General features: G+C 41.8%; 1 protein-coding gene across 10 annotated transcripts in view; it reads left to right on the forward strand.

The window, feature by feature from the left end:
• The window catches only part of KEL (Kell metallo-endopeptidase (Kell blood group)), a 33,331-nt gene extending 21,561 nt beyond the window's left edge, over positions 1–11,770 (forward strand). For all 10 annotated transcript variants that reach the window (XM_054196661.1, XM_054196642.1, XM_054196652.1 and 7 more), the window contains one exon: positions 228–11,770. In XM_054196661.1, the coding sequence (XP_054052636.1) occupies positions 228–279 (52 nt within the window). In that variant the 3' untranslated portion in view covers positions 280–11,770. The remainder of the gene's footprint in view (positions 1–227) is intronic.
• Positions 11,771–12,498: the final 728 nt, after the last annotated feature.

The raw sequence follows: 12,498 nt of genomic DNA on the forward strand, positions 1-12,498 counted from the left end.
AAATTGGGACAGAGACTTTTAGGGAAAGGGAAAATAGTCAGAAATTGTGGTGGTGAAGGGAAAGATCTGAACATTGTTGGAACCCATGTAAGTGCGTTTGCTTGTTTACTCCAGCAGCCTCAGTCACAAGTGCAGAGGCCTGAGGAGCCTTAAGTCTCGTTCACCTTAAGTCTCGTTCACGTGAGGACTTTCAGACAAACTGCCTTTTCTGTTTCGCTTTCTTTCAGGCAATGTGTGGACACCAGGATCCTGAGAAACTGCAGTCTTCCCCGAACATAGATCCGCACAGTCCCTTGCCACTTCGTGTCTGTGGGCCTGTCAGCAATAGCCAGGACTTTGCCAAGCACTTCCACTGTTCCAGTGGATCCCCAATGAACCCAGTCAACAAGTGCCACATCTGGTAATCTGCATGGAAAAGGAGGAAGAGAGATATGACCCCAGGGAGAAGAAGGCCTAACCAATGAATGTATGGCCATCTTCTCAGGGCCCCCCAGGGTGACATGGTGCTCTTATTCACTCCTCTGCCTTCCTTTTCTTGTTATCCTTTCGTCAGCAGTTGATGGTAGCAAAATTCTTAAACTGAGCTCATAAGGGAAGAGGGTCTCCTCCTGCTGCTCTCAGCACTCCATCCCAGATGTGACAACTCTGGAGTTTAGCAAGTCCCAAGGTAGCAAGATGACTAGCCAGTCCCTAGCAGGCAGCAGCTTGTGAGGAGTTGTAAACAGAAGGACTGTTACATTATTAGTCCCTCTGTTCAGTGCATTTCCCCATCTACTCCAGCAGACTCCAGTCACGTTGAAGGGACAGGGCAATAAACTGGAACTCTAAGATTTGTTCATGTAAGATTGGCTCTTAAGGAAATCCTATGGGTTAGTATGCAAACCACACATGTAAGAGCGGTGGGCAAACCACACATGTAAGTGTTTCCAGAGAGGAAAGAATCCCCTTCTCTTCTTCTGCCAATAAATGGACATAGGTAGTACAAAAGAATTGGTGGCTCCAGCTTCTAGGCTGAAAGATAAGTCACTTAATAACGAAGGTTACTAAAGGCCTTCCCTTTTCTTTTTTTGTTTCATCAGCAAAACTCCTAAGAGATGAAAGAGGAAAGAGTAAAGGATCCCCACTGGTGCTAGGGGGATTGGGAGCTGAGAACAGATTGTCTTTCGTCTTTCTTTTCCAATAAGGTTCTCTTTCTTCAGTCTCTATTTAGGGTTGAGGGTATGGTTGAGGGTGGAGTATGGGAAGTCACAAGTGTTTCTAGAAATCTGAAGACTTAACGATTACAATTCCAAGAACTTCTCTGGATCCTGAACCTGGTTCTCTCATCCCTTAAATTTCTCTCCTCCCTACATTTGTAAATATTTACCATCCAAACAGAGGAGTAGGGCTGCTGTAGGCTTTTTTTTTCCCTACTTGAAATTGAATTTTAGGTATTAATTTACTTTAGAGGAAAATGAGAGTAACAAGTAATATATTTTAGGATAGCAGGAGAAGTGCTTAAAGCACATTCTCAAGAGCAACCTAATAATTACATCAATTTCGGGTTCTGATAATTAGAAAATTTATACCAATGTTCTAAAATTTAGCAAAGTTAATAAGTACACAAAATACTCCTACCTTTTGCATACTCTTCAAATTGTTCTTGGTTATGGGAGCATTTTTATTTTACTTATTATATTGGCTGCCTTGGGATTCTGCGTGGAATAGGTGATGGCAAGTGGAAACACCCTTACCAGTGTACGCATTGTAAAAATTGTGAAAATCCTAAGAACTGTGTTAATACTACTGACCAATGCAGGAAAATATTTTCCAAGAACAGACTGTCCAGAGATTTCATTTTCATAAAATAACTAAATATTAATAGTGTTTGCTTCAGAGAAAAAAATTACTTTGATTGCAAGCTCTTTATGACCAGGCCTGTTTCTTTGTTCTGTATTCGTACTGTTCCCAGCATGACTGGAGTTCTTAGCTGAACTTCACAAGTAATAAATAATTATACCTCAAAATAATTTGATTTATTTACCCATCATAAAAAATAACAAAAACTGGGCTTGTGCTTATCTTTATCATTTAAATAGTGTATACTCTTCCTCCACTGTTTAATCAATTTTATCCTAGCAGCGTGTCCAGACTGTGTTTCTTTTAGATGCTAATAGCAATTAACGTTGTACCAAACCTTGTGTGTAATATAGAAGTCGTTGAGACTACTTGGCTTCTTTGTTTATAATGTATAGAAAAAGCAAAAGCTATTGACAGTTTGCATTTTGAGAAGTCTTTCACTTTTCTTGTATCTATCTTGTTAAGTGTATGGGGGGGACACAGTTCCCTAGAATATGCGATTTATTCTTGTTCTTACAATGTATGACAAATGTATAAATATTCTGTTTAAAAGACAGGGTCACCCTTGAAGTTGGTGAGTTGAATCAATTCTTGTTTATTACTAACTATGATGATTTTACATAAAGAACATATGGGAAGTGCAAGAAGGGAGGTCTGGCTTAGAAAAAAAGGTCATGACTCTTGGAATGAGAATGTATTGTGTTTCTCAAGGAGATAAGGAAACCTTTTCAATATGTGCATAACGTCTCTGCCCTTGTCCTCAGCGTTGCAAGTTCCCTGGGATGTGGTTGGTGAAGAGAAGCCATGCTGCCTAGTAGGTGGTCATGAAACACAGGTAGATGTTCAAATGGTTATCATCCATGACCATAAAAATTATTTCATGCTTTACATCACACATAAAAAAAAGAGCACAATGCTGACAATGTTCAGGGAAAGAGACAGATCCAACAGCAGATCTTTCACTGCTGAATTCCTCAGTCTCTGTGAGTCCTCGTGCTGTACCATGTCGATCACCTCCATTCCTTCCCCCATTGACGAGGCCACAAATGTTTCCTCCATTAGCTCCCAACCTGTACCTGGAGGTGGGTGGGGACAACATAAGCTTTCTTGTTCTGTTCTTTCATACTTGGATCCTTTTCACCTCTGCTTCCCTCCCTCTTTTCTCTCCCCACTTTCTAAACTTTCAACGCTGTTTCACCCGTACTGTGTGTCCATTTTTGCCTTCATACTAAGCAGCTTTTCATTGATACCCCTTCCCACTCGATGCTTCCCTTCTCCTTTTCTTGTTTCTATTCTTCCTCATTCAGTGTATATTCCTCTATGCTCACCCTCCCCATAGCATCCTCATAATTCCCAAGTGTGGTTTCTTGATGTGTATGGATATGAGTGTGCAAACCTCCCCTAAATTTCTCTCCCTTTGCCCTCCTAAGTGCATGTAATTGCAGCAAGGTAGTAAGTGGTAAGCCAGGAAGGGAAGAGCATCATTATTGCTATTTTACAAAGGGAACTGAGGTACAGAGAAGCAAGGCATTGGAAGAAGTGGGGACTGGAATCTGGACTCCTGTGGTTTGACACTTGCAGGAATTTTTTCTTGTCCCTTCTTTTCTCAACACAAGCTTTCCCAGCCTCTTGTTACAAGTGTGTCTTTCTTCCACTGATTTTCTCTTCCCTCATTTTCTCACTCATGCATTTGGCCAATTTCCTTGCTTATTTCTCATACACTTCCTCACTGACTGTTGCCTATCGTGCTTTCTCTCTTCCTATGCTGGCTCTGCTTCTCAGACTTGTTCTCCCTGAATGGCTGCAGTTTGGTTGTTTCTTGGGTATGCTGTGTGCTGTGACAATGTCTCATTTTTCTTCCTCATTTTCATTGCTGCATGACAGACAGAAGAAAAGTGTCCAGTAGAGCAAAGAGACAGAAGAATGGAAGAGGAAAGAGAAGCATGCCTCAGACACTCCCTAGGAAACAGTATTTGAATGGCCAACATGTCACAAGCTCTAATTTTTTTTTAAAGAGGGACCTATTGTCAGGTTGAGAGGAAATGATTACTTCAGAAAAGGTGCCACATCTTAAAGTGAGTCACAGCTCCAAAGATAGTAGATCAGGGTCAGAAGCCATTGCCTGTTCTAGTGCCCAGCCAGTAAGTTTTTTTCAGAAATTAGGGGCAGTGATTATGGACTTGCCACAGGGCAATTTAAGTTGTTTTAGATATTGCTCTCTCAAGCTGTAGTCTGAGTTTTAGAGGTAGTTGTGTGTTAGGAACACTTGCTTCTTATTGCAAGTAGGGTCTTCTATGAATTTATCTTCTGCTTAGAAAGTTTTAACTCTCGCCTCTAAGATTCTTGCAGCACTTCTGGCTTCAGGGTTCCACCACACTCTAAGGAAGCTTGGCTTGGAACAAGCGGCAAATGTGACTGTCTCCCAAAATGAATATAAGAACATTGCACCAGACGAGTACAGAGTGCAATGAAATATTCATATAAGTCCATTGCTTATATGAACAAGAGAATTCTTGCCTGAAAAAGGCCTTTTGAAATCTTTTATTTTGGTAATTACTTTCTCCTTACTTTCCATTCTTTGAATCTTCTTCCTTTTCCCCTTTCCTGTATTTTTCCATTATGAATCATCTCAGATTCATTCTATTATCTTTTCAGGGCCATGACTACAGTAATAGACCTTTACCAGCCTCAACTGGAGGCTTCGCCCTGATCCTCTGCCCATGGGTCCAGGAGCTTCATTTAAGCTCAGTCCTGGGTCTCCAGTCTATGTTTGTGGTCTGTTGCAAGTATACCTATCTACAGCTCCAGTTCCATCACAGCTGTGCCTGGTCATGGGCCCTGTTATTCTAGATCTTGACCTAGAAATTGACTTCCTGGTTTGACCTTGAATATGGCTTATCACTGTGGACTTGCCTGGCAGTCATGGGATTGTGTCTAACCATGGTTTCTTGCAATGGATCTAGTCCTGACCCTGGTTTAACTTTGAGCCTGCCTCATGATTATGGACTTGATCTGTATTTTTGACAGAATAACTACCTATCCCTACCTATAACTATCTAAGTACCATCCCCAGGCCTGCCTTGCTTCCCTTGCTCAGGGGCTGTGGGGACTGGGCCCTGGCTGGTGAGGGCCCTGCCCTACCAATCTTGCTGGTAGACGCTTTTCTGCTGTCAGACACTTGTCTGATGGTTCCCTGTCCCTTAGAAAGCAGCTGGAACTCGCCGCTCCCTGAAAGTTAACTGGGGTTTTCTTGAGCGCTGAGGTGAACACCATGGTGCTGGGCCCACCACTAAGCAGGGCCTATGATCCTTCTGATGGACCAGCCTGGCCCTGGGTGCTTCCCCCAGGATTCCTGGCTGCCCAGCCTCTAGTGCTCCCCAGGGTTGGCCTGGACTTTTCAAGCCCACTGAGCCTCCAAAGCTCCTTAGGGGCAACCTGATTCACACTCTGCCGCCCTCCCCCAGGCTTTAACCCCCCCCATATGCCATGCCCATTTCCCAGTTTCTCATCCCTTTCCTGGCTCTTTACGCTTGGAAATTGCCCTGTGGCATCCCATAGCAATTAAATCACTCTACAGCATGTCCATTATGAACCCAGATCTCCGTAGGGCGTGAGGGGGACCTGCTGAGAGGGGAGGCTGCAGTCAAGGCCATGAGTGAAGTAAGAGGCCTTAATAGCCCTGACCAGCCTGGACTTGTGCCTCTTACCACATCCCCTGCCCCGTTTAAGGGTAAGGCTGGGCAGTCACTGGGCTGTGTGTGACCCCAGTTACTATCACTTGCATCAGATGCTGATACTGGCTGGCATTGCTCCTTGAACTTAGACCTGTCTCATCATCATGGACTTGCACGGTGACCTCGTCTGACCCGGACAACCGTCCCCAGGCCTGTCCTGCTTGTCCTGCTCAGGGCTGTGGGGACAAGGCCCTGGCAGGTGAGGCCCCTACCCTGCTGGCCTTGTTATTACACTGAGTTGCTGGCTCCTTATTTCTCAGGGACCATCTGACCCCCACTGCCCCTTGACGCACATCTTTTCATTCCTCTTCTGCTTTTGTCTTTGCAATACCAAGCTTCTCTGTCCATGCCCCATCTCATTTTCTGCCTTTATTTGCTCTCCACGCCTCCCCTTTCTCGTCCTCTCACTCAACCCATCCTCTCACCTGCTGATGGACTGTTCCCCTCTTGCTGTCCGTTCTTGGCTGTGTGAATCGTGGTCTGGCTTTTCAGCCGTATGAAGGCATCAGAGAAGACTAGGCAGTGGGTGGCCGGGAACATAGCCACCAGATAGATGGTAAATCCCAGGGAAACTATCAGGGCTGGATTACCCCCCATCCAATTCGCCTGTCCAGCACAAGACACTTCTGCTCCTCACCCCTTTTCAGCTAATGGAATCAGGATTTCCCTAGCACCACAGCCTTACTTGGGCACATTGTGATATCACCAGGCTTGTCTGACATACGCTGTTTGGCAGAAACACTGTGGACTTTGCATCTTAGGTAGCTAACAACACCCTAAATCATGAAACACAATCCTGAATATTTCTGTAGCTCCCCCTTACAAGTAGTGCTCACAAGTAACTGCCTGAAACTGGAGAAAAAATGTTTTATAAGACTGGTGCAAGTGGAGGGGAAAGGAAAACGTAATGACTTTGCCTTTTCAGTGCTTAAACTGTATTAGCGTTTTGTGCTGTTTGGCTCACACAGGCCTCTGTGAATAGAAATAATTTTTTTAAAAAACCACAGTAGAATGACAAGCATGTGTTTTTAAATGTCCTCTAGATGGTGATCTAACAACATCAATGCAGAAACAGCTCATCTTACAAAGCACCTATTCTACAAGGGGAAAAAAAATGTCCTACTGACCCCTGCCATTCACTTTGCCAGACCAAATTGCCCACTCTGATTGAGTCTCTGTCCAGACTACATTTTAGGACTCTCATGATGACTTTCCACCATGTAGCCTGGGAGACAATTTTCTGATTATTTTCAACCTCACATTGCTGTACCAAATATCTTCCACACTTCCTGTATTTACAAACAGTTTTATATTACCATCAGTTTTCCCTTTTCCTTTAATTTTTTTTTTCCTACTATTAATAATGGTCTTTTTATTCAAGATCTTCACCTTTTGTTCTGAGATGCCCAAATACCTGTCTGGAATTTAGGCAGGTCAGGAATTTAGCTTGTCAAATCAAGATAATAATTATCCCAGGCCTATGAAAGTCACTACAGAAGTAAGCACATTCAAAGAAATATACACTCTGATTCATAGACACTGATATTTCTACACCACATGGTGATCTTGGGTCGTCTTCAGCTGGATTTTTTTCCAACTAGTCTTCAAAAGATTTGCCCAGAAAGTGCTGATTAGAACCAAACTTCAGGAACTTAGGACATCAATTTTTCAGAAATATTATTTAAGTTGAATGGTTGAATATTACACGGCTATATAAATTGCTTATATACTGTCTCCTAGTGAATGGTGTGTAAAAAGGAGTGAGATCAGTATACCAGGTATCAGTAGCTATATACCTTAACACAGGAGGACAGAAGCTTCAACAGATCTGAATACTGAGCGCATCAAACTGAGTAAGAGGTAGTGGGACTGGACTGTGGGATTTTCAGTCCTGCAGTGCGACTGGTAAAGCAACTTCAAGGGGCATGTTCCCTACAGAGATGTCTGGATCTAAAGGAATCTGTACCCAATTCAGTGTAAGATTGTATATCAAAGGTGTTCTGCATTCCTCACAGGGACTGTGGAATACTTTCAAGTCCTCACCTGCACCTCTGAAATTCCTTATTTAACCAAAGTAGGTAAGTAAATAGATGCCAGATGTGGAAACTCATATTACTGATGAGGTCATTCTGGCATAAACCCAGGCTCCTGCCTCAGCAAGGGATCCTGCCACAGGATGCTTGCTCCTACGTCTTTTCCTGTGCTGACACTAGTGTTGGTATGGTTCAGTGAATGATGCATATTAGGTGACAAAACTATTTATATACAGGTTTTATTAGGTCACTTTTCTAACAGGTGAGTTTTGTATCCAGTTTACTGTGCAGTTACACAAATGCTAGTCTGTGACTAGGAGTAGAAACAAGTGATTGGAGTGGAACAGAGGAAGCCGAGTCTGCCATTTACTGAGTGACAGACACTACAAATTCAATAGAAGCCATGGCCTTAAAAAGAGACCAAGTGAGTATGCAATCCTTGCTTGAGTTCAGAGAGTTCTGACTCTTCTTTTCCTTCATTTGTCGTTATATATGTTCACCAGCAAAGAATATGTGCAATGAAAATAGGAAAGGGATGTACTAAGATGAAATGTGAAATAAGAAACATTTAAGCTCATAGCAGTGCTTCTTAAACACAGCTCCATGGCTGAAAAGTTCATAAAATCAAAATGCAAAACTCTTTTTCTAAAAAAAAGAAAAAAGATGGAGAACAGAACCTGGCTGTCTAGCAAATGGGTTTTTACTCAGTGTGGCTGACAGTAATAGGATGTTCAGCTGCCCGTCTCAGACCTTGTATGCATATTTCTCTGGATGTTCCCATGTGTTTTGCATGTGTGGGTACAAGTATGTGTGAAAATTTCAATTTGTATGCATTTAGCGCAAGAAAGATAGAGCAAAAAAAAGTTGAAAGACTTAAAGTAATATTGACTTTTTTTCCTCACTTCATCTCCATTTCCAGACTTCAATCACACTCCATGTGGAGGCAAAGATTGCTCTACTTTATACAAATCTATCTTCAATAGATTAATTAAGCTGATTTGTTTAAAAAGTTGTTGGATATTGTGCAAGGTTGGACATATTTTGAACTGCATCTTTTTGGGCTTGGGCTCCCCTTGCCCACACAGTAGTAGTTTAACATCACTTCCTGCTTCTCAAGAGGACTGACTTCCATTCAAAAATCCCACTCCACATGGCCTTGTCCTTTTCTGGAATCCTCAAGGTCATTTCTGCTTATTGTCACACTGATTGCACCGGACAACAGATTCTTGCCTAGGGCTGCACTTTTCTAACCAGACCAAGAGATGCAAGTGCATTTCTTAGCCAATGGAGTGGATTTTTAGTGTAGTCCAAAGGACTGCCCTTGGACTTCTCTGAAGTAGGGGCTCCAAGGGAGAAAAGAACAGTGGATATGCATTTCTCTATCCATACAGTGGATACAGAGTGGTGGGGAATGAGCAGCCTATGAGACAGATGAATACATTGAAACAATTGGATAAAGAGAGTCAAAGAATCATAGAATACCAGGTTGGAAGGGACTTCAAGGATCATCTGGTCCAATCTTTCTTGGCAAAAGCACAGTCTAGACAAGACGGCCGAGTACCCTGTCCAGCTGAATCTTAAAAGTGTCATAGCAATAATTTCTCTTTCTAGGGATTTTGACTTAATATTTCGTGTTTTCCTCTCTTAGTAAATTCGGCAACATGACCCAGTGTGAGGTGCAAAGAAAATCAAAATATCCAAGCCAGAACAGCATATTGGCCACTGCTCTCAGATTGGGTTGGGGGAGGGGGATAAGACAAACTAGTTAATGTATGCTTTCTGCCTCATCAGGTTGAAAGAGCTGGTGCATGAAATCTAGTAAAGCAGCTCTCCGGTCCAGTGAAGCACAGGACAATTGGCAGCACCAAGAAGGTTATCACTGTCTGCATCAGATGACTCTCCTATGTGAGGTCAAAACCCCATTGGATTTGTAATGAGGAGGTGGAGGAGGCTGTAAAGTCATTCCCAAGATGGAGCAGTGAGGGCCTTGAGGCAAAAAGGAGCCAGTGGAGGGAGGAAAGGAAATGGACCGAAAGATCATAATCAGTGAATTTCTGCATCCTACCCCAAGGCTGTATTCCTCAGAGAACAGGATAGTGCCAGGCAACTGAAGGCACACCCACTGGCTGATTTTGATGCCACAATGAGAAAACCAATAGAGCTGGAGAACTTGGGGATACTCCAGTCTGTAATGGGGGGCTCCAGAACATGACTGAGAGCAGATCCCCTTGGAAGTGCCCAGAACTACAAAGGCTAGGCAATAGGATAGCAGTTAATGGCACTAACAGAACAGTGTGAAGATCCCAGAACAGAAATCAGAGGAGAGATGCAGGGCAGGACAGAGGGAACTGACACATTTTTTTGGGACCATAGGGTGGGAGTGATTGGGCAGCTGCAGGACAGGAATGATGGATGTTGGAAGTTCTGGGTTTGAGATGAATGAACTCCTGCAGCTCAGGCCACAGATAGTTGTGAGTGGAAGTGTGTGGTGAAGTGACTGCAGACAGTTCTATATTATGGCTACTGAAGGAAGCCAAAAAGTGCACTGCAAAATCTGAGAAACTAGTTCCCCTCTGGTGGACAGTTCTTTTAATTTTCTGTCATACTTATTATCAGAATGGTAACTAGTCTGCTGGAATCTGTTTTTCATGACTGTCACATGCATTAAGCAGGAAGGCATGAAGTCTCCCTATTTGCTTTCTTATGCAGAATTCACAGCTTCTAAGGTCACCAGTATATAAAAAACTTAGAAAGAGGGGTGAAAAAGAGGAGAAACCTGTCTGGGGTTTCAAAATGTGGCCATTTTTCACCACTAATATTGGATCCTGAAAATAATGTCTCGCTTCCTCTAACAGCAGATACCAGCAGTCAGGTTGTATTATCCCATGCAAAAGATGAAGATAACTTCCTTCCCCCTGAGGTTTCACCTATCTCACCATGACACAGTAACAAGAAATGAAAAGCTCCTGAGCTGGGAGTGATGGTGACAATGGATGATGATTATTTAAAAAAAGCAGTGCAAATTGTATTTCTATTGAAGCATGGACTGTATTGACACTTTCTCTTCTCCTCCTCTCCTTGTGCCATTTCGGTTTTCATCTGCTCTTCTCTTGATTGCTATTAATTATTTAAAATAACAACAAAATACGCAAGATACATAGTGTGACTCAAACCTGTATTAAACCTAATCTTCTTTAATAGCAAGAGAGAGACACCACCAGGAGGCAATCCTTCCCAAATAGCTCAAACAGCTGTACTAAGACAGGATAAAGTGCTTTTTACGCTCAGACTTTAATAATTTTTAAATATCTAGATTTAAGTGAGATAAGGACCCTAGTTTGTAATCTTGAAGAAAGCGAATTCAGATAAAAGAGGAAGTTCACAGCTGGGAGCTTCCAAATTGGAGTACTCCACTGCCCTTCTTTTAAAAGTATGAAGAACCTGATGCCGTCAGCAGCAGCAGAGGAGCCAGTGTAGCCTAGGGAGAAGAAGCTCTAACTGTCTGGCCTGTCAAGCCTCACATCACTTATTCAAATATCTTTATGGCAATCATCAACCACCTCCCTGTGCATTCAATAAATGTTAAAATATCCTTTACAATGTTCTTATTCTGTTTGCTTTAAAGCATTCATATGGTTTTTTTTTCTAATTTACCTCAGGCTACCCTGGCCAAATCTAGACACAAGATAAAACATAAATGACTTCAAAAGAGTTTCAGCTTCTTATTCTTTCAGAAAGTCACAGTTGCTAAGCAAGTTCTTAGGAAAATTAATAAACTATCTGTAAGATTATAAGAAACATAATATGGGAAATTTTGTTTGCATTCTGCTCTCTGAATATGCTTGCTTAATATTTTCAGGGTTCTTTTTTTATTAATGAAATGTAGGAAATAACTTTTTAAAAAGCTGTCAAAATTCAGGGAATCGGTCTAATATGCACTATGGGCTTCAAAGGTATTTCTGCAGAAGGCATTGTAGTGCTTGTACAATACAAATTATGTTCATTTCCCGTGGAATCTGCATATATCCAGCCCTCTGTTTTTGAATTCCACTTTTATGATGTAGATATTAATGTTTTTCTTCATTTGTGAAGTGATCTAAGGCCTACACGAAAAAAGACACAATTTCATTTTTATTTAATTAAATTAAAACATATAATTAGTCATTATTGTTTAATAAATTAATGTATATCATTATGGCAATAGAGTGAGGCCTCCAAATGGGTGGAGGCTACCTATCCCAGGGTGCTTGCAAATGAGAATGTGAGGCAACTCTCCATGCGTTTATCTAAAGTAGAGAGAAGAGGAATGGTATAGCTACCATGGGAATGCAAAAGTCATTAGGTGTATTGTCAGGGCCTTGAATTCCTTTTTCCCCAGGCAAAATGTCAGTGACATTGTTCTGACGTGTTTTCTTTATGAATGGGCAATTATACAAATTTCTGTCTTAATTTCTCTTGAACCTGTTCCAGAGTTGACCACATGATGTAACTATTCATTAGATAAGGTACACAAATCACTGCTGCAGCCTCCTTCCAGGCTGTAATTTGGTTTGGGGTAAATGAGGGCAGTCCAATGATAAGATGGAGATCGAAGATAATTAGGTAGTTTGTAAGAAAGACTGTGATAGTTCACTGCTGTCAGAGGTGTTACTATGAACTGCCCCTGAAGCTGCATAATCTGTGTCATGCAATATATTTCATTCACTCTTACTAGCAAGTAAGAATATTTAGTAAAAGAACTAAATAAATAATTCTGTATTTAAACAATTAAATAAGAGTATTAAGAAAATGAGTCTTATTTCATTCTTATTCTTATTACTTATATCGCATTTTCTAAGTAGCCTGTATGTTCATGTATGTAATGTACAGTCTGTATGTTCTGTATATTAATC

Source organism: Rissa tridactyla, chromosome 1 (assembly GCF_028500815.1).
Source record: "Rissa tridactyla isolate bRisTri1 chromosome 1, bRisTri1.patW.cur.20221130, whole genome shotgun sequence".
NCBI lineage: Eukaryota > Metazoa > Chordata > Aves > Charadriiformes > Laridae > Rissa > Rissa tridactyla.